The sequence below is a fragment of the Emydura macquarii genome, unplaced genomic scaffold (genome assembly GCF_026122565.2).
Source record: "Emydura macquarii macquarii isolate MOO-44397 ecotype Brisbane River unplaced genomic scaffold, CSIRO-AGI_Emac_v2 contig_1790, whole genome shotgun sequence".
Lineage (NCBI taxonomy): Eukaryota > Metazoa > Chordata > Testudines > Chelidae > Emydura > Emydura macquarii.
In genome coordinates, this window is record NW_027131927.1 from 2,648,730 (window position 1) to 2,676,405 (window position 27,676).

The 27,676-nt window shown below is 52.0% G+C and overlaps 2 protein-coding genes across 2 annotated transcripts; one reads left to right on the plus strand and one right to left on the minus strand.

Moving 5' to 3' along the window:
* The first annotated feature begins 1,570 nt into the window (after positions 1-1,570).
* LOC137158760 (cytochrome P450 2F3-like) lies at positions 1,571-11,893 on the plus strand. Its single transcript, XM_067556623.1, has 9 exons — positions 1,571-1,750; positions 3,689-3,851; positions 4,599-4,748; positions 5,199-5,359; positions 5,958-6,134; positions 8,682-8,823; positions 9,363-9,550; positions 10,681-10,822; positions 11,452-11,893. Exons 1-9 carry the CDS (start codon positions 1,571-1,573, stop codon positions 11,631-11,633), a joined length of 1,485 nt encoding a protein of 494 aa, XP_067412724.1. The 3' UTR covers positions 11,634-11,893.
* A 6,592-nt stretch (positions 11,894-18,485) lies between these two features.
* LOC137158755 (cytochrome P450 2F3-like) lies at positions 18,486-27,542 on the minus strand. The gene is made up of 9 exons (XM_067556614.1): positions 27,206-27,542; positions 26,330-26,492; positions 24,538-24,687; positions 23,841-24,001; positions 22,768-22,944; positions 20,870-21,011; positions 20,296-20,483; positions 19,508-19,649; positions 18,486-18,738 (listed from the first exon to the last, which is right to left on the minus strand). Exons 1-9 carry the CDS (start codon positions 27,446-27,448, stop codon positions 18,557-18,559), a joined length of 1,548 nt encoding a protein of 515 aa, XP_067412715.1. The 5' UTR covers positions 27,449-27,542; the 3' UTR covers positions 18,486-18,556.
* Between the last annotated feature and the right edge of the window lie 134 nt (positions 27,543-27,676).

Consider the following 27,676-nt stretch of genomic DNA (forward strand, 5'->3'; position numbering starts at 1 on the left):
CTCAGCTCACACTCTAGGGCAGGATCACCCATTCCAAGGCCATAGGGCTCCGGGCATAACCTAGTTAATTGAAGTACCTGCCTGTTCCCAATTGTTAGGGCTCTGGGTGTAATTCTCTGTGGGTTTGCAGGATTTTTCCAGTGACAGAGCCTTTCAAGGTACTATCCTTAACCTCTGTTTGTTAACAATTACCAACACACACTACACATGGTAAGCACTATTCACCACTGCCACAAAGCAGAGAAACTTCACCTGGTGGGTGGCCAATCAGGATCAGATCATCTGGGGACTTCAGCTTCTGTAAATACACTTGGCCAGGTGTGAGGTCTGGCAACTCTCTTGGGCTGTGTCCTGGAGTTAGGTTTCAAAGAACTTCCTTTTGGACCCCAGTTTATACAGCTAAAACTTGGGTCCTGCTTAGCTAGACCTGAATCAATCCTATGAAATGAAAGTGTTACAAAACACCACTCCTAGCCCATTACAAAACAGTTCTTTAAGCAATCATACCGCACCACCTTAGCAGATTTATATTGCACAATTAGTTATGCAACAGACAGAAACAATCAAAGAATGAGACAGAAATCATTCCAATAAACAATAGACAAGGGGGAACCACAAGACAAAACAATAAGAAGTGTAGATTTTACAACCACGACTGTTGATAAGTGATTCCTTGCCAGACAGAATCTATCAAAGTTTTCTTTAAACACCTTTGGTGAAAAGTTCCAGAGGGGTAGCCATGTTAGTCTGTATACAGCAAAAACAATGGGAGTCCTGTAGCACCTTAAAGACTAACACATTTCTGCAGGCATAAGCTTTCATGGGCTGCAACCCACTTCGTCAGATGCATCTCATTGTTTTTAAACATCTTAAGATCTGTTTCTTTAGCTGGTGGCGGTTTAGGTTGAACATTAGGAAGACCTACCAGAGTGTCCGGGTGGTGAAGCTCTGGAACAAATTACTAGGGAGTTTGTAGAAACTCCGTCACTCGAGGTTTATAGGAACAGGTCAGACAAACACCTGTCAGGGATGGTCTAGGGGGTTATAGTGAGTTCTGCCTCAGTGCAGGGGCTGGGCTAGATGAGCCTTCTCAGGCCTACGTTTCTAGGAGGCCTTCGCTCTACACCAGAGGGAGCATGGCCAAGCGGCTAGGCCGGGAAGCCAGAACTCCTGGGTTCCACTCCTGGCTCTTAGAGGGGGGAGAATGTGCCAAAGAACTTACAACCTAAAGACATGAGCGGGTGCCTGACAGGCGCCTGGTTCAAAGTGGGCTTGTGACATGCTCATGTCACTGCGTTTAGCCTCCTGGCCAGAGCTCACCTGGGCAAGAGACACCCCTGAGCTTGAGAGCAGCTGGCACACAGCACCAGGCCCCACCTACCTTTGCCACACAGCCTGGCTGCCTCTTGAGTGACTCAGCTTCAAAACCCGCCCCTTTCCCTCCTGAGCTGTCAGGAATGATATCATCCCAAAGTCATTAAATACAAATGTAGCCAGCAGCACCTGCATTTGGCTTAGCCTGGCTTCTCTGGTTTGCGTTACCCAGTGGTGCTGAACCCGACGCAGGGCCATGGATATTGGTGCGACCACACTGATTTTGCTGGTCATCTGTGTCTCCTGCCTGCTCTTGTTCCTCAATGGGAAGGGCCAGAAGAACAGAGGGCATTTGCCCCCAGGCCCGCGCCCGCTGCCCCTTCTGGGGAATCTGCTGCAGCTGGATACCAAGGACATGGTCAAATCTCTTCTCACGGTAAGGAGGGATTTGCCTTCCGAGATGTGGTGGTGTGTGAACAGTGGGAAATGTCTGCACCATGCTGGTGAATTTCTGGCTACAATTTGTTGTTGTGGATGTTGCTAAGGGGGCTGGGAAGGATAATTCCACCCAGGCAGGTCCCCAACCCTTCTAGCAGATGGGCTGGCATTGAGATTTAAGCATAGCCAGGACCTGATCCCACCTTGTGCTGTTGTTCATTCAAGTGCTGAGTGCAGCCTCTCAGATTAATGTGCTTGTGCAAACGACAGCACTAGCACGGGGGACTCAACCCCCCCTGGGCTTCTTATTATGTATCTTATAGTAGCACCTTGCTCCCTTATTATAGCACCTGGAGACCCCAGTCGAGATCGGGGATCCCTTGTGTTGGGTGCTGCAGCTTCTGCTCAGGGCGCACAAGTAATCAGTGGCAGAGCCAGTAGTAGGTATAAAACCCAGGAGTCCTGGCTCCCAGACCGCTCCGCTCTAACCACTAGACTGCACTCCTCTGCCAGAGCCAGGGATAGAACTCAAGAGTCCCGGCTCCCACCACCCCTGCCCCCTGCAGCTACCGAAGCACATGATAGTTACGATGAATAACGTGGAACGCAGAACTGCACCGGGGCAAGGGTCGTATTAAAGCAAAAGAATTCACTGCTCGGTGGAAAGGTTTTGATGAGGTCACACTGGGAGCAAAGTCCTTAACACGAATAGCTGGGGACGTAGGAGAATGTTGCAGGGGCAGCCCCAGTAATGACTCATCTTAGTGCAATGTTTGGTATCACCCATGTTGGGCAACCCTTGCCACCTTGGGTCAGAGCAGCTCAAAGTGCGTTTACCCCAGTCCTTTTACAGATGGGGAAACTGAGGCCCAGGGAGTGGCTGTGACCTGCCCAAGATCACGCAGGGAGCTAGGTGGAAGAGCCCAGAATGGAACCCAGGTGTCCTGACCAGGGGCTCTCTGACCCCTCCCCCCGACAACGAAAACCAGGTGAAACTTGGAATTTATGGTTCCTGGGAAGTTTTGATATTTTGGTTTTGTTCCAATTTTTAATTAAAAAAAAATTTCCCCTGAGAACCGGAAATTCCAAAAAAAGTTTGTTTTGAAAACAGGGTTTTGATTTGTTTTTTCATTGTTTATTTGCAACCTGGATGGGCCGTTTGTCTGAAAGCTCTGCTGTAAGAATTACTTTGAGGCCATTCTCTGGCCTGTGTGATACAGGAGGGCAGACGAGATGGTCACAGGGGACCCTCCTTGCCTTGACATCTATGAAACTTATGAGACCAGCTGAATGAAATGGACTTGATTCTTGTCAGTTTCAGGCTGACCTGCCTCACTGAACAGCCCCAGTGAAACTGACAACAGCCATGTCCATTTCACTTGACAGTGCTGAGGTCTGCAGCTCCTCTGCCAGGTGGAGGGCCCCAGACTGGGGACCCCAGGGCTTCCATCTGGCTCCTGGGCTGCCTTGCTCTCGGGGCAGCTGGCTCAACAGGGTGCAGAAATCAGACAGTCTGGAAGGCCTGGGGGCCCTGGCTCCAAGGCTGTGTCCAGGGCAGGCCTGCCCAGAAGCTCTGACCCCCACACTCCCACAAGGAAACCAGGTGGATTCTGTCAGAAATGTTTCACATTTGACTCATTGGCATTTTCCATTAAAACCCTGGTTTGCTGGAAACTCCCTGCCCAACTCAAGTGCTAATAGCCCCTGGGTCACAGGTTGTCCTGGACTCCTGGGTGCGGCTCTGGGAGGGGGATCTAGTGGGCTAAAGCAGGGGCCAGGGGGCTGGGAACCAGGAATCCTGGGTTCTTTTCCCAGCTTTGAGGGTGGAGTGGGTTCTAGTGGCTAGAGCAGAGGGGGCTGGTTATCGCGATTGCAGGGCTGTATGTTTGACTTGGGGCCCCCGTATTCTGACCCTCGGGTCTCTCTGTGTTTGTAGCTGAGCGAGCGTTATGGCCCCATCTTCACCATTCACCTGGGCTCCCAGCCCTGTGTCATACTGTGCGGATACCAGGCAGTGAAGGAGGCCCTGGTGGACCACGCCGAAGAGTTCAGTGCACGCGGGGACCTGCCCGTGGTCTTCCGCTTCACCCAAGGGAACGGTAAGGAATCATCCCCCCACCTGGTGTCGGTGGACGGCCCTTCCCAGATTTCAGTATCTCAACCCTCCTACAGACTCAGGAGAAGTGGGGAAGGACCCACAGAGGGGCTGGCTGGCCTCGTGGCTCAGGCACTGGACTGGGAGCCAAGACACTTGGGTTCCCCAATAACCTGCTGGGTGACTCCCTGGCCAGTCTCAGCCTCAGTTTCCCCTGCCACCCTTTGGCTGCTTAGATCATAATAGGCTCCAAGGGATCAGGGTTCAATTCTCAGCTCTGCCACTGATTCCCTGAGTGACCATGGGCAAATACCTGCCTCTCACGGGGCCTCAGTTTCCCCACCTATAAAACAGGGATAATGACTCTGCCCCTGCAGAAGACATTAGATCGAGGTGGTGTTAGACAAGACTCAGTGTCACAGGCCATCTCCATGTGACCTGGATTCCTAGTTTCCCTCAGTCCTGGCATGTGTGTGTGTGTGTGTGTGTACTGAGTAAGAGAGAGAGTGACCAGTTTAGGAGGCAGTGGGGGTAGTGGTTAGAGCAGGAGCAGGCTGGGAGCAGGGACTCCTGGGTTCTATCCCAGCCCTGGGAGGACAGTGGGGGCAGGACTCTCAGTTGTTGATGAGCAGGGGTTGGTTATTGTCATTTGTTCCCAGAATGGGGCAGGGGTACATGGGGGAAGCCCAGCTGAATTCAGTGGAGCCGGGCTCTCTTGAGCCCTTTCTTCACCCCTCTCCCCCTCCCCCAGGCATCGTCTTTTCAAACGGGGAGAAGTGGAAGGTCCTGCGGAGATTCGCCCTGCAGACGCTGAGGAACTTCGGCATGGGGAAGCGCAGCCTGGAGGAGCGGATCCAGGAGGAGGCGCGGTGCCTGGTGCAGGAGCTTGCCCAGACCCAAGGTGCACCAGCCGGGTGGGTGCTGGCCCAGGCTGCAGCCTCCCAGCCCCGGGGTCACAGCTTCCCTTCAGCCGGGATTATTGCCACACATCATCCGTGTAGCACTGCAGCCTTTTGCAGCGAGATCCCTGCTGCGGGCCAGACAGCGCCCCCTAGTGCTGCACTGGGGATTGGGGCCAGTGCAGACTGCCAGGGCAGAGCGCCCCCTACTGAGCCCGCACCCTGCTCCCTGCAGCCCAGCGCCCTCTGCCCAGTGCCACGCTGGGGCGTTGGGTTCAGCCCAGAGAAGAGAGCGCCTCCTGCTGCACACGCCCTAGCACTGCACAGACACCAAGGGGAGACCCTCCCCCGCTGCTGAGGCCCCCCACAGATTCCCTGCCCAGCAGTGACTGAGCCGGAGCTCCCACTTGTGACTTCCTGCTGCTCACAGCCTGTTCCCTCCCCTTCACTAGCCGCGCCCTTCGACCCCACCTTCCTCATCAGCCGCTCCGTCGCCAACGTCATCTGCTCCATTGTCTTTGGGGACCGGTTCGACTACGAGGACAGAAACTTTCTCACCTTAGTCGGCCTCTTCCACCAGATCTTCCGTCTGCTCAGCTCACCGTGGGGGCAGGTGGGTGCTGGTGCAGGGTGGGAGCTGTGTCTGGGCAGGGGTCTCCCCCCGCGGCGGACATGGAGAACAGTTGGTCTCCGTCCTCTTTATAACACCCTATCGGGAGACGTTGTCAGGTCCCTGCTCAGCCTCCACTTCAGGAAACCAAACACGCGTCCAGCAGTCGGCAGCGACGTGTGACCCCGACGTGCTCCGCACGGTTCCTCATGGCAATGGACGCACTCACTTACACGCCCTGCACAGTTTGTTACGTTAACATCCCCGTATTCACACGGACACACTCGCACCCTGCACGGTGCATTGTAGTAACGTGACACACACGTGCACAATTCATTCTGGTAGCATGACGTGCGCACGCTGTAATGAACTGCATAGAGCAAAGTGCACACGCCGCACAGTTCAGTGTGGTCATGTGCATGCCCCTGCACTGCTGTCCTGTCATTACGGTAATGCAAACACAGCGCTGTGCTGTTCATTATGGTAACACACGCACAGAGCTCACCGCGGTAATGCACACACACTGCTGCTCCATTCGTTATGGTGACACGCGCACAGAGCTCATGTGCTGCTGTGGGGTGACTCATGTCCCTCTCCCCAGATATACAACCTCTTTCCCGGCCCCATGTTCTACCTCCCGGGGCCTCACAACAGGATCTTTGAGAACTTCGAGCAGCTGCGGCTCTTCGTGTCGGAGCAGGTGAAGATGCACCAGGAATCCTTCGACCCCAACTGCCCCCGCGACTTCATTGACTGCTTCCTCCTCAGGATGGAGCAGGTGAAGGGTTGTGGGCTGTGGGCGGGGGGAGACTGACCCCTTTTAAACTGTGCCTGCGTCAGTATGGGGTGCTGGGTGTCCGAATGGCTGGAGCACTGGACGGGGCCTCAGGAGATCTGGGTTCTATTCCTAGTTTGACTCCTGGCCTGCTGCATGACCACCCTGTGCCTCAGTTTCCCTATTTTTGAAATGGGAACAATGGTCCGTCCTTTGCCTGTACAGACTGTGAGCTCTGTAGGGCAGGCACTGTCCCTTGGTCTGACATCGCCTGGCACAATTGGGGCTCTAATTTTTGGAGGGGGGGGGGTCCTCTGGGTGCCAGAGAAATGCAGTTAGTGTTGTTCTGTTTTTGTACAGAGCCTGGCACAATGCAGGGCCTGGCCCATTCCTGGGGTTCCCAGGTGCTCCGGTAATACAGGTATTGTTAGGGTTTATTGGTTTAAAACTTGTTGTTACGGGTCGGGTGTAATCACTGCCTTGTGCCCAGGGTGCGGGTGAGGAAGTGGCTGACACAATAACAGTCGCCTCTAAAACACGGGCACATGGCCAAGCTGGTGGAGAATTTGAAGAATGTGGCCAAGGGGCTTCCGATGGAGGGGCTGGCTTTGGATAGATGGGGCTCCGTTTCTGTGTGCGTGAGACCACATAAGGACAGAGAGACACACACACGGACACAGGGCTGGGCTACGGTGCAGCCGGGACGGGTTATTTCCTGATGCACACTCGCTTGGTTTGATGGAGGTAGCTCACTAAAAATAACAGGGGCGGGGCGAGTGGTTCATGGGAGCCGCCCAAGGACGTAGCTAGGATCTATGACAGGATTGTATTGGAGTGGCCTCGCTGCTCTTTTTAGTGCCTTAGCTCAACCACAGCCAGTGTGAGTCTGTCTACCCACGCTGGGAATCACGTCCCAGCTGCTCTGTAGGTGGGCCAGAGAGAGACAGAAGGAGAAAAAAGCCAAGCAGATGCAGCCTGGGATAAAGCTAGAAAGCAGGTGTGGGTTGGGATGGCGGCTGAGCGAGGCTGGGAGCTGGGAGTCAGGAGTCTGGCTCCTTTGATCAGGGAAACAGGAGTTTGTGCAGCCTTGTGAATAAATAGGGTGCACCAAAGAAAATAACCGACCTGCAGCAATTTCTCCTCCTCACTGCAACAACCCACAAGACCCTGGAGTTGTCATAAACTCCTTGGTCCAAAAGGACTAACAATTAATAATCACAGAACCATGGAAATGTAGCACAGGGAGGGACCTCGAGTGAACATCTCATTCAGCCCCCTCCAGCCGCCACTCTGGGGCAGGAGCAAATAACCCCAAACTCTCCCCGATGGGTTTGTCCAACCTGCTCTTGAAAACTTCCAGTGACGGGGCTGCCACAAGCTCCATAGGTACCTGTTCCAGTGCTTTGCTAGTCTGAGAGTTACAAAGATTTTCCTAAAATCGAACCTAAATCTCCCTTGCTGCAGATTCAGCCCATTGCTTCTTGTCCCACCTTCTTCAGTGCACACGGAGAACAATTGACCCCGTCCCCTTTATCACAACCGTTTATAGACTGGAAATCCATGAGCACGTCCCTGCTCAGCCTTCCTGTCTCCAGATTCCTTCAACCTTTAAAGTGGCTTAAAAGGACACAAGAACCTCTCCCAAAAACTAAACCTGCCTCTGCCCTCATCTGGCAATTTGCCTCCAGGAGCAGATGTGTTTGTTTGGGCTGATGCTAGAATAGAAGGGCTTGTGGCTCAGCCCGTGGAGCACCATGGCACGTAGACACAGGGCTGAGGTGGCCCTTGACCAGCCCTGAATCTCTCCCGGCATTTGTAGGGAGCAGAGGTTTGCTTAAGAACCCTGGAGATGCTCCCTGCTCCATCACCAGCCACACTGGTTTTTGCCTCTGTTGCTGCTCAGAGGTAATCTCCATGGCCTTTTCTTAATCTGTTGTGGGGTGGGGCAGGACAGATGCCAAGCGGTAACCCAAGATCTGTTACATCAGGTTCTCACAGCCCTGCCTGCAGAAAAATTAATGGCTTAAGTCTTGTGATGCTCCACCCCAGAAGGCAGGACAGTTTAGAACTTGGGAAACTGAGGCATGGGACAGGGAAGTGACTTGCCCAAAGTCACTCAGCAGATCAGGAGTAGAATGCAGGAGTTCTGAGGCCAGTTTTCAACTCTAACCACTAGACCCCACTCCTTTCCCCCAGCTGGGCTGGAACCCAGGAGTCCTGACTCCCAGCCCCCCTGTGCTAATGAGAAGTGCAGACTACCTCTGCTGAATATTGCAGGGGATGAGTAGAGCTGCCCTGAAAGTCCAGCATTACTTCAGCTCCGGCTGTCCAGAGAGGCTGTCACCAGCCATGGGGTTTAAACCAGGGAGACTCTGAGTTAAGGGATTAGCTCCCACGTCCAGCAGCAGCAGTAGACCCATAAACTGCATCTGTGGAGCAGCCACTAGGGGGAAACACTCCCCTCTTCTGGTGTGACTTACATGAACACTGTGGGTTTGAATTCTGCGGGGCAGGTGCCCAATGAGGAGCTGCGTACGCCTCCCCCTGCAGGAAAACCAGGACCCACTGAGCTACTTCCACACGGAGACTCTGGTGAAGACGGCGCACAACCTGTTCTTCGCGGGCACGGAGACAGTCAGCACCACCCTGAGATACGGCTTCCTCATCCTCATGAAGTACCCGGAGATACAGGGTGAGCGGGGGGGAGCAGGGGGGAGAAACAGCGGAGACACTTTCTCTATAGTTATTCCTAATGTGGGGTCCCCAGCCGAGAGCCAGGCTCCCCATGTGCTGGGTGCTGCACAGACACAGAGCGAGACACTTCTTTGTCTCCCATGCTCCGAGTCTAAACAGAAAAGACAAACGAATGGAGGATCATTATCCCCCCTGTGCAGAAGGGAATTGAGACGGGGGAGATGTCAAGTGACTTTCCAAAGGTTGCACAGGCAGTCGGTGGCAGAGTGGGAGCTGAAGCTAGGTCTGACATTGACTCTTTTGAAGTTAGGGGGTGACTCTGGATTGACCCCAGGGCAGCTGAGATCAGAATCAAAGCCACTGTCTCTATTTCAAAATGGCAGAGATCAGAATCTCCAGCCAAGTCTCAGATGTAACTAGCTCCAGATCTCAGGTGTCCTTGCTGCCTCCTTGACCAATGGCTGCTTCACAGAGCTGTGATGTCAGGCCGCCCTTCCCAGTCATAACCCGCTTTCCATCCCGCTTGTTTCTCTGCAGCCAAAGTCCAAGCTGAGATCGACCGGGTGATTGGCCGGCACCGCAGCCCTTGTGTAGAGGACCGGGCGCACATGCCCTACACTGACGCCGTGATCCACGAGGTCCAGAGGTTCAGTGATGTGCTCCCAATGGGTGTCCCTCACGCGGTGACCCGGGACACCCAGTTCAGGGGTTTCCTGCTTCCAGAGGTAACGGGGTTTTCTCCTCCCCACATTCGAGCAAATATCCCCCCTTGACTGACTCTGGGGGGAGCTGAGATCAGGATCCGGCCCTGAGCCCATTGCAGCTAGGGGGTGACTCTGGATTGAACCCAGGGGAGCTGAGATGTCTCCCCCTCCCCTCTTCTCAGATTGCATCCCAGCTTCCAAAGGGGAAGGAGAGAGGGACAGACAGACAGACAGCTAGAGCTGTGGTTGGATAGACTGGTCAATGGGTTTTATGGATGGATGGACGGTCAGGATGAATGGGTGGCTAGATTGAGGTCTGTGCATTGGGATGGATGGATGGATGGATAGATAGCTAGATAGCTAGGGGTGTATGGGGATAGATGGGTAGGTAGGTAGAGAGACAGACAGACAGATTGATTGAATAAGTAGGACGGCAAGGTAGATATATGTATGGGGAGATCGACAAGTTCACTGATAGATGGTGAGTAGCTGGATGGATGGAACAGACGGAAGAAAGATGGATGGATGGACGGACAATCCAGATGGACGGATGGGTAGAAAGATAGAAAATAATCCTGATACATTCAGTGGATAGAGAGTGGATCATTGGATAAATGGATAGACAAGCTGAGAGAAGGACAGATGGCTAGACGAGTTGGATGGATGGATGGCTACCCAGGTGGCAGGGGCATGGAGGAGTCAATGGATGGGCAGACAGACAGATGTGTGGATAGGCTGGTGCATGGGTGGATGAGCAAGATGGATGTAGACTCATAGAACCATCGGGTAAGAAGGGACACAAGGGTCATCTAGTCTAACCACCTCCCAGGACGCAGGATTTGTTGTGTCTAAACCATATGAGATAGATGGCTGCTCAGCCATGCATGGGGAGAGATGGATGGATTGTCAAGATAGATAGGAGGGATGGATAGACAAAAAGGCAGATGGTTGTGGAAACTGATGGGTGAATTAAAAGATAGAGGGACATCAATTTGGATGGATAACCAGATGTTGGATGGATAGGTAGATAGACAGACAGACGGTTGGACAGTGGTTGAATGGATAGACTGACAGACAGACAGAGGGACAGCTGGATGGGCAGAGAGATCCTCTGGACGCGTGCGCTGGAGCTGTGCCTTTCCCTTGCCCAGGGCACCAACGTGATCCCACTGCTGTTCTCTGTCCACTACGACCCCACCCAGTTCAAAGACCCGGCCACGTTCGACCCGGCCCACTTCCTGGATGAGAGAGGAGGCTTCCGGAAGAACGACGCCTTCATGCCCTTCTCCGCGGGTGCGTGTGACCTCCTCAGGCTGGGGATCTGGGGCGGGTAGGAGAAGGGCTGGAAGCCAAGGGGAGGAAGGTTGACTCTCCCCTAATGAGTCTGCTCCAGCACTGGCCTCAGTGGAAGCGACTGCGCGATCCAGCCCCGGCCTCAGACGGAGTAAATCAGAGAGGCTCCACGGAGGTGGCAGAGCTGCCGTGTGCACGGCCTGGGGATCCAGCCCCTTGGCCATGGCAAGGAGGGAGGGCCCGATTCTCAGCCACATTCAGGGTGCTCTGTGCTGCTGTGGGGCGGAAATAAATCCCGGAGAGTCCAGGGGCTTCTCTATTGTTGTGGAGCTGGTGTAGGAACCCTGCCCCAACCTCCAGCATAGGGGGCGGATCGGGGCCATGGCTGGAGTGCACCACACTCTGGGTATTCTTTGCCCCCTAAGGGATGGAGCAGGAGTTTGAGCAACCCCAAGGCTGCTGTAACTGACTCTGGAGGCCGGTCCCCAGAATACAGGGAACATGAAAAGGGTCTTAAAGGCACCTGAGCTCAACTGCAGGGAGGGTAACCAAGAATTGGGGCATGATGGATCCTGAAACGCATCTTGCCCCATGTACGGCCCCAAAGTCACTGTGTTTCGTTCCCCCAGGGAAGCGGATCTGCCTGGGCGAGGGCCTGGCCCGCATAGAGCTCTTCCTCTTCTTCACCACTGTCCTGCAGCGCTTCACTCTCACACCCCTCACCCGCCCGGAGGAAATCGATCTCTCACCCCTGATAAGCGGCCTGGGGAATGTGCCACACCCCTATGAATTCCGTGCCATCCCTCGCTGACCGAGCCGCCGCCCACCGCATCCCTCCTCTGCTCCCCCTTTTGTAGCCTTGTGTCCTGTGGCGTTTGTTGCCAGTTACAAGCGCACGTGTGAGATGAGCTCATCGCTTGCAGGGTCTAATCTGGATGATTCTGGTGTCGCCGGTTCTTGAGATTTTACGGTGATATTTGGTGGAGGTCTTTCTTTTTAAAGCCCTGGGCCCTGGACTGATGGGCTTAGTTCCAGCTTTAATGAAAAACAAATAAAATATTTTTTTCCATCTCTCGTAGAGAAAAGTTTAGACCCGACTCGAGTAAATAACCGAGAAGCAAAGAAAGCGAACCCAAATCTCAGGATTTTTAAAGCTAATCCTGTGATCTGTTGAATGCTCAGGGCTGGACAAGCTGCTGTCCTTAAAGTGACTATGCATCCTGGCCCAGGTGGGGCAGAGCTGGGAATGCTGCCACTGGAGGGGGCGCAGAGAACAGCCACAAAACAATGGGAGGGTTGGGAAAATGCCTTTCAGGGGGTGGCTTCCCTATGTCTGTCTGTTCAGTTTATCAGCAAGATTGATCAGTGTCTTGATCTCAGTTTATAAATACGTTCACAGGGACGAAAGGGCCCTTTTAGCTAGAGGAGAAAGGCAAAACCAATTCCTGGAATTTAAAACCAGACAAATCTGAATTACAAATGAGGCACAGATTTACGGATCCAACTTCCTGAGGAAATGGTTGATTCTCCACCACTGAGATCTTTGAAATCAAGACTGGCTGGTTTTCTAAAAGCTCAGTTCTAGGAATTATTTTGGGGTATTTCTGTGACCAGATCACTTCCTGGAAGATGTTTGAATGAATCACAAGTTACTGGTTTCATTAAAGGTCAAATTAGATGATCATAATAGTCATTATTGGCCTTAAAATCTCTGAATGCCAGTTTTCCTGGGACAATCCCAGTTTCCCGTGGGACGTCCTGGGTATTTCTTTCAGGACACCTGAAAAGTCCAAATTTTCCAGTTCATCCACCCAGAATGTTTGGCCTTTTTACCAACTGCATACAGGAACAGAAATCATTACTGGGTCTCATTGCAGAACCTGGTTTTCAATCCTTCCTGAATGCAAAGTGCTCCGTGGTTAGCTCTGAGCGTATTGCTGACATTTGGCTGCTCAAAATTGGTGGCCAGTCTTTCTGCCTCCACAGCCCAATGCTGGGGGAACCTTTCCCCCTTCGCTTCACATACATTATGAAGAACACAGCATGCAGATATAACTGATGGGATGTTCTTTTCACTGATGTCCAGCCTAGTAAGGAGACATCTCCATCTGGCCTTTAAACGCCCAAACACACATTCCACCACCATTCTGCAAGTGCTTAGCCTGTTATTAAAATGCTTCTTGTCGCTTTCAAGGTGCCCGGTGTACGGCTTCATTAGCTAAGGGAGCAAGTGGTAAGCTGGATCCCTCAGGATCACTATTGGCATTTCCACACCCCCGATGTGAATTTTTTGGTCTGGGAAGAAAGTGCCCACCTGCAAGTTAGAGAACAGCCCCGAGTTCCTAAATACACGCGAGTCATGCACCTTTCCAGACCACCCCAAGCTTGGATGTTGGTAAAAAGACCCCTGTGATCCACAGGGGCCTGCAGCACCATGGAAAAGTACTCCTTGCAGTTTATGTACTCTGTTGCTAGGTGGGCAGGCGCTAAGATAGGGATGTGCGTGCCATCAATGGCCCCCCCACAGTTTGGGAACCCCATCACAGCAAACCTGTCCACTATGTCCTGCACGTTTCCCAAAGTCACTACCCTTTGTAGCAGAAGTCTATTGATGGCCCTGCACACTTGAATCACGGCAGCTCTCACAGTAAATTTACCGACTCCAAACTGATTCCCAACCGAGCAGTAACAGTTGGGGGTTGCCAGCTTCCACAGAGCGATGGCCACTCGCTTCTCCACCGTCAGAGCTTGTCTCAAGCGAGTGTTCACGTGCTTCAGGGACAGGGCCAGCTCCGAGCAGAGTTCAAGGAAAGTGGCCTTTCGCATATGAAAGTTCTGCAGCCACTGGTCATCATCCCACAGCTGCATAACGATGCAGTCCCACCAGTCTGTGGTTGTTTCCTGGGACCAGAACTGGCGCTTCATGGACTGCAGATGATGCGTTACGGCCTGCAGGAATCGGGAATTGTTCCACTCAATGTCTTGTAGCAGGGCAGCCTTGGCGACATCGCAGTTGCCTGTGCTTCAGGTTCTCGCTCTCCTTTGAAAATACTCAAGGATAAGCCGCGATGTATTTGTGACACTCACAATAATAGTGCAGAGTTGAGCTGGCTCCATGTCTCTGCAGCAATGGCGAGCGCGCGGCATAAACAAACCGGTTTCCTGTTTGTATGGGGGAAAAAGGGAGGGGGAAGGACCTTTGCATCATGGATGATGAAACTCGTCCCAACAGCCACTGCGGCTAGTTGCACTGTGGGATGGCAACCCACAGTGCACTGCTTTGAATGTCGACACAAGTGTTGCGAGTGTGGACGTACAAGCCCGGCGCAAGGAGCGTGGTGTGGACACGCTCCAGCGACTTCTAAACATTGGTGAGTGAAAGTCGATTTTAAGTAAGTCGACTTCACTCTACAGTGCAGACATACCCTTAGAGGCTCCTGTGGTGAGTGTTTCTGGCTAGGTCTGAAATGCTGGGGAGCGCTCGCTTACGCTTCACAGTACCTGGCCCAAGAGGGACACGCATGCAGCAATCATATCCGATGTCTTCCACCGCAAGACCCGTCAGCCAGAAGGAAGTTGGCAAAAACGAACATTTCTCCTGCTCTGGTTGTTTTCGGAAGGGCAGAATTTGGCCCAGTTGAGCTACACCAAAGCCAGACTGTCTGGATTTCCTCTGTGTCTTTATTTCTTCTTGAATGGCCACTGGCACAAACTTGCCAGGCCTCTGTGAAAGGAGAAGGTTTAAATTACCCCGTCGTAGCGGTGCTGTCAGCTCGCCCATGGTTAAGCTGATTAAAGGGATCGTTGTTTAACACCTTCCCTTTTGCTGTGAAATAATCTCTGGAGTGTTTAGGTTGCTGAAAGAGCCGTTGGGGGACGAGGGAGGCAGATGAATGATGGACATTTTCAGCTGCCACTGAGCTAAGCAGCAGTCACGGAGAGCTGGTGCTTTTGAAGATAAGGTGCCTTGCAGAGAAAAATCACCTCCTAGGTTTCCCAAAATGACTCATTCATTTAAGGACTCAACTTGAGACACTGTAAAGTGGCCTGACTTTCGTAGGGTGGAGGTGCTGCACTTTCCAAAAAGTCCCTTTAAATTGTCGCGAGTCAACAGAACCCAAAATGGAGGCGCTGAGAATTCATTAGTTACTCTGATAAATGTAGACTTCAGAGTTGAAGGGAAACCAGGCCAGCTCCCTGTCGGGTGTGAATTGGCAGAACACTGACAGACCCGCTCAGAGTCGGCAAGCCTCAGGATTTTCACAGTGAGGTCTGTAACATTTAGTGGCTGTCTTAAATCCCCAGTTCCCTGATTCATGGGATTATGGCAGCTCAGTTTTTGTTGGTTGGGTTTTTTTCAAGCAAAATTCTAGTCTTCACGGTGGCAGAGAAAAGCTTGAAAATGTGACGTACGTGAATTACAGAACCAGGAGCCAAGTAAAAAGAACCGAAAAGGTAATCTAGATAAAAAGGTCATGTTTTTTTTAAGCCAGTCTTGCTATTTTTTTTTTTTTTTTTACTTTTTTGGTACCAACTTCATAATTTTTTAACCCTTTGAGGTGAGCAAGACTGGAAAAAGATTGAGTGTAGGCGAGGCCTTGGCTCCCACCAGCTAGCTAAGCCTGACCTCAACTCAATCACTTTTCCAAGGTTCTGTTTTAAGCTTCTTTGGGGCTCATACCACATTCATGTTTGTGCAGCGCCTAGCACAATAGAGGCCCAACTTGGTTGGCTTGTAGGTGTTATCACAATATAAATGTTCAATAATAATCAACATGCCTCGCTAGCTTTTATAGCGTGCTTTTGAGCAATAGATCTCAATGCACTTTACAATGGAGGGCAATATCATAATCCCTATTTAATAGATGGGGGAATTGAGGCAAAGGGGGGGTAGTAACTTTCCCAAGATCACCCAGGAGGCCAGTGGAAGAACTGAGCTAAAATCCAGGCCCCTTGAGTCTATGCCAGTGCTTTAGGCACTAGGTAACACTGCCTCCTAAAACAAAACAGATGCTCCATGTGTAAAGTATATAAACATTTATTTAACTCCTCTATTACAACAAGAGAGTTATATAAGCGATCTTTTAATTGTCATACCTATGATTCTTTAAGCTGTTGCGTGACCTCCACATGACAACTAAACTGCCAGATGTACACACAGCCCTTTTCAAATATTACTCAACATCTTGGCTGGCTCCCTGTTAAAACCACTTTAGTCTATTTGCGGCTTTCGCTGGTTTTGTCCAGTTGGGGTGGATAGTGGGGGCTGTGGGTGAATGTTATGCAAGCTGTTTACTTTGTTCCGAGTTAAATAAAAACCAGTTTTATAGCGCCAGGTGGATTATTTTCTCTTTCACCTGTGCTGCAGATTTGCAGGCTCATAGATGAGTGGTGGGGAAGACAGGTCACCATGGGGACAAATATAACTCAGTGAGTGATTGGCCAAATTACGTAACTCCTAGTGATGCTGATAGAGTGATCCCATGGATTTTTTAAAAAAAATAGGCTTAATTCACAGTATAGTTACTGAGTCAGATAGGCAAATATCTGTTTCCACTGGATATTATAGCAGGAAATAGGTTTTTTTTAAAAAGGATGAGACTTTTTTGTGAATCACAACAGCAGACAAATGGACACTTTTTAAATACTCATTTTAAAGTGAACCTGCGGGACTCATGGCCACTGGATACTGTTGAGGGAAACCGGTGACATTATTGGAAGCTGGAGTAATGATAATAATACGTAGAGCTTTTCATCCGTGGCTCTCAAAGTGTTTTACAAAGGAGGGTGGTATCAATATCGCCATTTTTCCAGCTGGGGAAGTGAGTCACAGAGCAGTGAAATGGCTTGTCCCAGCAGAGCCAGGACTAGAATCCAGATATGTAGAATAATATAAAGAAGGCTAATAGCAGATGTTCTTATTTACAGAGGAGGCTGGTAAAAAGAAAACTCTTCAACCTCTTGGCCTGAATAATATCCTCTGGGGCTGAAAGAGGGCTTAAATATTGGACAGAACATAATTTTCCCTTCAACGAATATTTTTGAGAGTTTGAAATTTTTCCCCTGTCTCAAATCGGGATGAAAAGTTGAAAACTCAAAAATCTTTCCCACCTGAAAAAACTGTCATTTGTGTTTTTGTTTTGGGTTGATCAAATCATTTCAAAACTCATCGACTTTTTTGGTTGGTTGGGCCTAATCCGCTTCAATTTGGAGACGAAAATAGGAAACCTGGGATGGTTCCCCTAGAAAAATGTCAAAACTTTTCACCAAGGTCAAACACATTCCCTCCCTGCCCCCAACATTTTTTTCCGTGTCGGGAAATCCATTAGACCCGATCCTGTTTTACCAACTGTTTTGACCAATCAGTATTTTTCAATTGGGGGGGAGAAGCGGGGGGAACAAGTTGTCAAAAAATTCCCAGCTCAACAGAGTTATCCAAGGTGGGCACAGATGGCACCATGGGAGTCCCTTCTTGTGTGGGCCTCGTCTGTGGGCCTTCTCCCATCCCAGGGTGTAGGGGAATAGATGGGGGGACAGCATGTGGCTGTACCACACCACTTTATATTTATTCTCTGCTTCCCCATGGGCCAGAGTGAGGCAGAACATGAGTTAAGAGTCTCGACTGGCTGACACTTTTCTTTCTCAATGCAGGGGGGGGAGAGACCTGGGTGCATCATGGGAAATATAGTCCTCACAGGGAGGCTGGCCTATAGTGGAGAATGGGACAATGCGCCACCTGAATTACAACTCCCATGAACCATGATCCACCAGAACTACAACTCCCATGAGGCACTCCTGACTCCAAATATTTCTGGTTTGGATCCCTCCAACTCCTTCAAAACACCCCCCGCATATTTCTATGGGCAAATTTTGATGATAACTCATTTCAAACCACCCCACACACCTTTTGTCAAATTTTCAATGGGGGGGGGGAAGGTCAGCTCTAGTTAGGGTAACCCTGAGGCTGCTCTGATACACACAGGGCGCAGAACACAGGGAAGGCAAATAAGCCATTAAAGCATCTTCGCCCTCCTTTACACCTCCCGCCCCGCTCCTGGAAGGGCGTGGCTAAGAAGCCAGCCCTGCCTCTCACGCCTCGTCTGACCCGGAGCTGCCAGTCAAGGTGTGATGAAGAGGGAATTTTCTGTGGTATTTGTATGATTCCTACACATGCCTCAGTTGTCCTCTGCACTTTGAACCCTGCCAAAGGGTTGAAAAGCTCTGTGCGACCCATAGGCCATCCCAGGGGACTCATAAACCTGCCTCTGCTTTGAAAAGGCTGCCAGGCGTCGCCACAGACACTCAGGGGGGCTGCAGTGATCCTGGACAAGGGACAAATCTCTGCCCGGGAGTGGAGCTCGGCAGGACGAGTCAGGCAGCGCTGACCATGCGAAGCAGGAGGGCTGCAGCCCAGAGGGTCTATCTTGGAGGTGTTGAGGCCCCGTGGTCCACCCCAAGGGAAGGGCGGGACCGCCTAAGGGGCTGGCGCAATGATGGGGGTCCCCCAAGAGATGGTTTAAGAGTTGGGGCGTAGCACTGCTCCCGCGGCTCCAGGGTACAGGGCTACAGGCAGGGGGTCTAGTTGAGCCTCGATGACATTGGTGGTTATGGGGCTTTCCCTGGCCAGCCCTTCATGAAGGCCGCAGAGATGGATGCCAGCAGGTGAGAGGAAGGTCACTTTATTGGAGAGCAAAGGGGAAGCAGCAAGGGACAGCCTGGGGGGAGGCCCCCTCCTCAGCGGGGAAGGAGACAGAACTGGTAGGGCCGCGGGATGCTCCCCAGGCCGCTGGACTCGGGCGTGATGTCGATCGCCGTAGGCTCCACCAGTGCCTGGAGGGTGAAGTTCTGGAGGATGGTGGTGAGGAAGATGAAGAGCTCCATGATGGCCAGGCTCTCGCCCAGACAAACCCGCTTCCCTGCAAGGGAGAGAGGCCCATGCGCTGTGCAAACAGAGCCTGCTGGTGCGGTTACCTCTCCTGTACACCGGGGCCCAACAGGAGTTGACGGCAGCTCCTGCACCAGGGCACGCAGCCCCCAGAGGCCTGCGTGCCTTGCCCCACCTCCAGCTGCTCCTGTCCGCTCTGCCTGCAGGACCTGCGACACGCGAGTGCCCGTACGGGGGAGCTGGCTGGGGAAGGGAACCCGGGAGGTGTATCATGGGGAAATTTTCTGGGGGTGCCCCAGGGCAGGGCCACGCTACCAGCGTCAGTCTGCAGCGAGTCCCTGGGAGTCGGCGGGGCGATATACACGGGAAGTGAGATTCTGCGTGGTGACAGGAGGCCACCACTCCTCCGAACGCTGGAAAAGCAGCAATTTTTCTACTGGCAAATAGTCACTGGTAGAGCTGGGAAAAGAACCCAGGAGTCCAGGTTCCCAGCACTAACTCATTGGACCCCACTGTCCCCCCAGAGCTGGGAATAAAACCCAGGAGTCCTGGCTCCCAGCACTAACTCATTGGACCCCTCTGTCCTCCCAGAGCTGGGAATAAAACCCAGGAGTCCTGGCTCCCAGCTGTGGCAGCTCTAACTCACCAAATCCCACTGCCCTCCCAGAGCCAGGGAGAGAACCCAGGAGTCCTGGCAGCAGCGACGTGCTCTTTCCACTCCACTCAAAGCAATGGGAGAGACTCCTGCCCTGCAGCGCCATGGCGGCGCCCCCAGCCCAGATCTACCCCAGCGGCTTTACCTGCCGAGAAGGCCATGAAGGCCTCGTTTTTCCTGAAGCGCCCGTTCTCGTCCAGGAAGTGGGAGGGGTCGAAGTGGCCGGGGTTCTTGAACTGGGTGGGGTCAGCCTGGGCGGTGCAAAGCAGCGGGATGATGTTAATGTCCTGAGGAACAAGCAGGGGTGGCAGCGGTGAGAGCTCAGGTGGGAGTAGGGTGCCCAGACGTCCCGATATAGGGGGCGCTTGGTCTTATATAGGCAACTCTACCCCCGCCCCTGAAAAAAGAGCATCCTGAGTTTTCACACTGGCTGTCTGGTCACCCGAGGCAGAGGCGATGGGTTGAAGACGGCATGTGCCCAGCAATCTGGCCATAGAGCTGGCTTCATTGCCCCAGGTTGGCTCACTCCAGCACACGGCACATCCTGCAGACCAAGCCCCACCTCCAAGCCTGCTGCAGGTCGGGCCGGGAAAGGGGGCGTGGCCAGCAAGGAGAGTGACTGGCAAAGGGGTGTGGTTTCTGAAAAGAAGGCGTGGCTATGGAAAAAAGGTGTGGCCAATTAGGAGGCATAGGGCTGGGAAAGAAATTGTGGTTGGAAAAGCAAGCCTGGCTTGTGGGGGAAGGAGGTGTGACCAGTCAAAGGGGTGTGACTAGTGAAAAGGGGTGTGGTTGGAGGAAGGGGGCGGGGCCAGGATGCCCTCCCAGTCTGTGATTTCATCCCGTGTGGCCATCATTGCCCAGCGTAAGTCGGAGCAGCCCCAAGGCTGTCCTCGAGCCCAGCATGGTGCGCCATCGTGTCTTGGTCCTACGTACCTTGGGCAGCGTGTACCCGCGGAACTCGATGTCCCGGGTGACAGTGTGGGGCACGCCCATGGGGACAATGTCCGCAAAGCGCTGGATCTCGTGGAGGACGGCATCCGTGTAGGGCATCCGGCTTCGGTCCTCCATGCAGGGGCTGCGGTGGGGGCCGATCACCCGGTCGATCTCCTCGTGGAGTTTCTCTGGAGAGCAGGGGAAGGGTGAGAAAGGCGCAGGTGCTGCAGCTGCCTTAAAGTCCCCAAGGCCAGGTGCCCAGCTCTTTAGATCCACATCACTTCATGGCAGTCTGCGGAGATACCTCCTGGGGACCCAGGCTCCATTGACGCCGGTGGAGCTCTGGCCCCTTTATGACAGCTCGGATCTGGCCCCCTTGACTCCTGTGGAGGTATGGCTGGTGTACCCCAGCTGGGAAGCCTTTACTAGCCATGAAATTTGAGGAGCAGCTCTCTATGGGTGACTTACTGACATAAGCCCCCCTTACGCCTCCGCTGGGTGCTTCCCTGAAACCGATCTAAATTGGGATAATCCCTGCATCTGGGAATTCCTCATCCCCTTGTCCTGTGACTACCTTCTATCTCAGGATGCCGGAGTAAGATCCGGAGCCCGTATCTCAACGTGGAGCTGACAGTCTCCGTCCCAGCGAAGAACAGGTTCACAGTGGTTTTAGACATCGTATCATCGTTAAAGTGTGTGTTGGGGTTGTTTTTTTCCTGCGAAGGAAGGATGGAAGAATGTTAAGAGCATGTGTGTGTCTGTGCGTGTCTGTCTGTGTGAGACCATCATGGAGTTTGACTGTTGTGGGAGATTTCTACAGGGATGCTAGAGATAGCTGAAACTTTCAGCTGCAACTTTTTTCGGCAAGCAGGCCGCACCTAAACACCTGGCGAATTTGTGTCGATTTTGCCAAGTTGGGCATTAAAAGAACATTTGGGGAAAAAATCACAATATATTGATTGGTTGGTTTGAAACAGCTTTGTTTCAAAACATCCTTTAATTTTATTAAGGAAACAAATTTTAAAATGTTTGAGGATGGTTGAAATCAAAATGAAAGGAAAATTTTCCCGACTTTTTGATTTGGCAAAAAATTTCAATTCTTGGTCCCCTGATTTCTTTCAAAATTGCCAACAAATAGAAAAAGCTGCTTCTTTCCCAGCGCTGTGTGATCCTCGGAAGCTAAGTAGGGTTGGGTTTGGTACCTGGATGGGATCTTTAAGGAGCAATTAGTTCCTGCAGAAGCTGCTCTGTATCTCATCCTGAGACTCATCACGGTTCTGGGAGGCGATTGGCTTAGCAGAAGGTTCTGTCCCCGTGTCACTGCTGACCCGCTCAGTGGTGCTATTCATTGGGTCAGTTGTAAAATCAAGGGCCTCTTGACTACAGCTGGACGATTTCCACCATCCTCCCACTCCACTGTCCCCAGCAAACAGTAGATTTTTCAGGGCACCAGAGCTATTTGCAAATTCAGTTTGAATCCAGCAAAGAGTTTGGCGAAAAAAAAAAAAGAATTTATTTCCCCCAGAAAATGTTGAAACAGTTCGTTTCCGAATGGTTCGTTTTAATTTTTCATTTAAAAATGGAGCTTGATTTAAAAAAAGGGCAAAAACACCTTAAGATGTCCTGAGACTACATGAAGAAATGGTAATGAAAACGTGCTTTTGGGTTGAACAAACCATTCACTTTGACCCGAAACAACATTTTTTCGTTTTAGCACGTAATTTTTTTTTAAAAAATCAGATTTAGTTGGAACAAAACCAATTTTTTTTCCCTCGATTTTTTTTGTTTGGCCAAGTATTTGCTCAGCTCTGCCCTGGATGGCTTGTGCTCATTAAAGATCAACTGGAGTTTTCTTGCAAATATTTTGCAAACACAGTGACTTGTCAGATTCCAACCTGAGCAGTTCCATTCAGACTGCTTCCACCCTCTGACCCCCGTGTGCATGGAAGTTGCATCTTTCCTCATCCTCCTCCCCCCAAATCCCTTTTTAAATCTACAAATTGTTTCAAATTAAGAGAAAATGGTCGGCAAACCCCAAAGAGATTTTAGTTCTCTCCCTGCCCACCAAAATTTTTTTGTGGGATCCTCATAACTCATCTCCCACTGCAACTCCACTGAATGAAGAACATAGGACTGGAAGGAACAATTAGGAGCACAAAACTGGAACAAAAGTCCCCTGCTATCAAATTCACCTGCCTCTGCGTCAAATCCAGACTTGAACACACGTGAAATGCATCCTGGCACCCTCTTTTGGCTGATCCAGAGAATGGGTAACAGCTCACTACTGCTGCCAAAGAATGGGGTTACCCTTTGTGCTCCAGTGGTAGAATTCTGGGTTTTGGTGCCGGGATGGTGGTGTGTGACCAGAAGATGCTGATTTTCCAGGAGAAGCACCTTTTGTGCTCTGAAACGATTGTTTGGGTTGTGGCCAACTCGGGGGGCTCCTGATGGTGAGGAAGGGAGCCGAGGTACCTGCTGGATTTTGATGAGGAAGCAGTCTATGAAATCCCGCGGGTTGTTGGGATCCAGAGTCTCTTTATTCATCTTCAGCCTCTCATCGACAAAAGCAGCCAATTTCAGGTAGTTCTTGTAGATTTGCCTGTGGGGCCCGGGGACGTGTCTCATGATCTTGGGAAACGTGAAGAGCAACTGGAAAGAACAGGGGGAAAGGGGAAAACTAGAACTGTGAGTGGCTGTGTTCTTCCGATACACACTCAATGGAAGGGTTCCCCTCGAGGCTGAAGCGAGACATGACCATATGTAGATCTAAGCCCGGCCTCCAGATTGAGGAGGCTTTATTATGGCTGTTCTAGACAAACCTTGATCAAGGACTTCTGGGACGAATGAGATGGGGTCCCCGGCTGGATAAGCAGAGGAATAGTGAGAAGGGGTAGGGAGGTTCTGCTAGCAGAGTGTAAGGTATCAGTGAGACCATTACTGGAATTCCATGCCCTGTTCTGGGGTCCGGCCTTTCAAACAAGAGGTGAATAAATTGGAGAAGAGTTCAGAGAAAGACGACTTGTGGTCTGGGAAACTTGCTTCACAGCAAGAGACTTAGGAAGCGTCATCGATTTAGCTTATCCAAGAGAAGGTTAAGAGGTGACTGCATCATGGTCCATAAGTACTTACAGGGGGAGGAGATTTCGGACAGCAGAGGGCTCTCTAACCTAGCAGACAAAGGCCACGTGAGATCTAATGGGTGGAGGCTGAAGCTAGAGAAATGCAGAGAGGAAATAAGGAGCAAACATTTAATTGTGAGATGATTAGCCACTGGAACACCTGACCTACGGATGGGGAGGGTTCTCTGTCACTTGGAGTCTTTAAAGCCACCCTTGGTGTCTTTCTAAAAGACACGGTCTAGCTCAACCACCAGATATGGGCTGGATGCAGGAATTGTCAAGTGAGGTTCTCAGGGCTGTACAACGCTGGAGACTAGCCTAGAGGACCATCGCGGTCTCTTTGGGCTTTAATGTTTACTAGAGAAGGGCATCTGCATCTAACTGGGCCAGTGGGCTCCCTCCTCTCTGTCCCAAATCCTCGCTCACCTGCCCCCAGGTGGAACTCATGAGCTTCCAGTTGCTGTTGATCAAGTTGAGCAGGGTGAGGAACTTCTCGTCGGTGTATTCGAAACGGTCCCCAAAGACTAGGGTGCAGATGATGTTGGAGCCGGCACAGCTCAGGAAGAAGGTGGGGTCAAAGGGTTTTCCTAGAGAAGAGAGGGAGAGCCTACTGCTATCCCAGGCCTTGTTGCCTCAACCTCCCCCAGGGATCTCAAAGCACCGTTAATGATTTAAACAGCACTTTACCCTGGGAAGCAGGCATTCTCTCTGCCTGTCAGATGGGGAAACTGAGGCACAGAGAGGGGAACCGACCAGGCCCAGGTCATGGACTCAGTGGAATGTAACCTGGCATTCCTGACTCCTAGTTCAACCCACTAGATGACACTCTGTGTACAGACACAAAATCCAGAAGTGCTGAGTCCCAGTTCCCCTTCCCTGCTCTAACCACTAGACCCCACTCCCCTCCAAAACTGGGATAGAACCCAGGTGTCCTGGCTCCCAGCCCCTCATCTCCCCACCCCCAAGCATCTTTGAGGGCACTGCATTGAAATCAGCCCTGAATTGGGGTCGTGCAGACTGGGGGCGGAACCCCAAAGTCGGGATCAGGACGCAAGGTTTGGATCCCCAGGTCTCTGGGTTTCCAGGTCACTGCCCCCCGGCTCAACCATGTACAGACTCGAACCTTCGGTTCTCCGGAACTCGGACACCAGGAACTGGGCCTCCTCTTTGATCCGCTCCTCCATGCTTCTCTTGCCCATGCCGAAGTTCTTGAAGGTGGAGATGGCAAATCGGCGCAGCTGCCGCCACCGCTCCCCGGTGCCATAGACTATCCCTGGGCAGAGAGGCGAGAAGAGGAGGCAAGATGGAGAGACAGGCACTTGCCCATGTCTGGGAACGTCCACACCCCCTCCCGGTCCTCCTCGTTGCTCCAGTGGGAGGTGGAACCTCCCAGCCCTCTGGAATAGCTGGGCATTATCCACCCAGCTGTGAGCCAGGGCCATGCAGGACTACTAGTCTTCAAAACTGGCTGCTAGCCCATGGTGTCCTCCCAGCAGCCCAGCTCTAACTCTTAGACCTCACTTCCCTCCCAGAACTGAGAATCGGACACAGGAGTCCTGACTCCCAGCCCTCCCTGCTCTCACTGCCCCACTGCAATATACCCCCCTCCCAGACCTCAGATTCTGGACTCCCAGGGGCCGCAGAGCTGAGATTTGCAGAGGACACAAAATGTCTCAAGGGAGTAAAGTGCTAAGGTGACGGCACAGAGTTACAAAGAGATCTAACTAAGCTGGGTGACAAAATGGCAGATGAAATTCTATGTTGATAAATGCAACGGGACGCACATTGGAAAACCTAATCCCAGCTATACATGCCAAATGGTGGGAGCTAAATTAGCTGTGGCCACTCAAGAAAGAGCTCTGGGTATCTTCGTGGATAGTTCTCTGAAAACATCCACTCAGTGGTTAGCAGCAGTCATAAAAGTGAACCCAAGGTTGGGAACCATTAGGAAAGGGATAGATAAAAAGACAGAAAATATCACAATGCCGCTGTATGAATCCACTGTACGCTCACACCTTGAATATTGTGTGCAGATCCGGCCACCCCCCCTCACAAAAGATACATTCGATTTGGAAAAGGTGCAGAGAAGGGCAACAAACAGATTATGGGTATGGAACAGCTTCCGTATGACGAGAGATTAAAAAGACAGTGACTGTTTAGCTGCGAAAAGAGACGACTAAGGGGGGCTAGGAGAGAGGTCTATACACTCAGGAATGGGGTGGAGGAAGTGAATAGGGAAGTGTTATTTACCCCTTCACATAACGCGAACCTGGGGGTCCCCTAGCAAACCAGTCAATAACCAGCGAGTTTAAAACAAACACGTGGAAGTATTTCTTCACCCAATGCACAGTCAACCAGTGGGACTTGCTGCCAGAGGATGCTGTGAAGGCCCAAAGTCTAACTGGGTTCAAAGAAGAATGGGATAAGTTCACAGAGGGTAGGTCCATCGAAGGCTATTAGCCAAGATGGTCAGGGAGGCAACCCTGGCTCTGGGTGTCCGTCAGGGTCCGGCAGCTGGAAGCTGGGCCTGGACGACGGGGGATGGATCGCTTGATAATTGACCTGTTTTGTTCACTGCTTCTAGTACCAGCTGCTGTCAAAGACAGGATACTGGGCTAGATGGGCCATTGGTCGGACCTAGTCTGGCCGTCCTTACGTGCCACACACTACACACCAGTCCTTTCCCTGACTTGGGTGCAGAACTCAGGTGTCCTGACTTCCAGCCTCCCCCACTCTAACCACTAAAGAGCATGGACTCTCCTAGGAAGGGGAAATTGACCGGAATTGACCGGGATCTCTGCCCCAAGACTTCACGCCCATCTGTGGAAAGATTCTAGCTTCAGCAACATAACCGGGGGTTAAGGAGAATGAGTCACATGTGTGTGTGTCCGTCCGTCCGTCCGTCCCAGACTTACCATTTCCATTACTCCACATCTGCACTGCAGGGAAGTCTCCTCTGCCACTGAACTCCTCAGCCTTCTCGATCAGGGCTTCCTTCAGCACCTGGTATCCAGACAGTACCACGCAGGGCCGGGAGCCCAGGTAAAAGGTGTAGATCGGGCCGTAAGTTTCGCTGAGCTGGAAGGAAGGAAGAAAGGAAGGCGGCTGGTAACCCCTAGCTGCAGGGCTCAGTGGTTGGGGCATGCAGCTGGGAATCAGAACACCCAGAGCCTGCCACTTGCCCCCTGTCTGACCTTAGACACGACACTTCCCGTCTATGTTTCTCCTACCATCCTTTGTCTGTTTAGACTGTGAACTTGTTGGGGGCATGGCCTGTCTCTGGCGTGTAGTCTGTGCAGTACCTGGCACAATGGGGCCCTGATATAGCTGGGCGAGAGCAAGGGGCTTGGGACCAGGACTCCTGAGTTCTGTTCCCAGCTCCAGGAGAGGAGTGGGGGCTTGTGGGTTAGAGCAGGGGGCGCTGGGAGCCAGGACTCCTGGGTTCTGTTCCCTGGTCTGGGAGAGGAGTGGGGTCCAGTGGATAGAGCTGGGGGGGTCTCACAGCCTAGACACCTGGCTTCACCGGTGATATGAATAATAACTGGAGCTGCTTGACAAACCAAATCCCATTTTTGAGAAAAAATTCCCAAGTGGCAAAGGTTTTCTGTGTTGCTGGAATCCATGGATGTTGGGCCACCAAACGCCAGTGAGGAGCTGGGCCTGGACTTTGGCCTAAGGGTGTGTCCAGCCTCCCATTTCTACGATTCTACAAAAAGCCACTTTTCAGAGGAAAAATGTCCTGCCCACGCTAATAATACGAAGGAACAAACTGAGGCTGGGGAGCAACTCACCTTTCTCAGAGACTTAATCAGCTCCTTCACCTCCACCTGCAGCATGTTGCCGAAGATCGGGAGGGGGGTGGGCCCCGGCGGCAGGTTGCTCCAGTTTTTCTTCTTCCGGGCTGAGAGGAATAACAAGCACACAACACATATTGCCAGGAGGATGCCGAGGGTCCCACTGAAATCCATCCTGGAGACGGTCTCCTGTCTCCACCGCTCTTCACATGAGCTCCCGGATGAAACTGGCACAGCCATGTCTATATAGCGCCCCCCCTCCCTGGGGGCCTTGCTGATAACGTCCCTCTTTGCATCACAGCTCTGGGTAAATAATTGCAACTCTGCAGGATGGTAAACTTTGGAACAGCCTCTGGTACACCTTGTGCCATCCAGCCATGCGCAGTGACTATCTGGGACAGCTCTTCCTCGGGGGCTTGAACCCATGAACTTGCTCACAAGCCTCCACTGATGGAGCAGCTGCTGTGT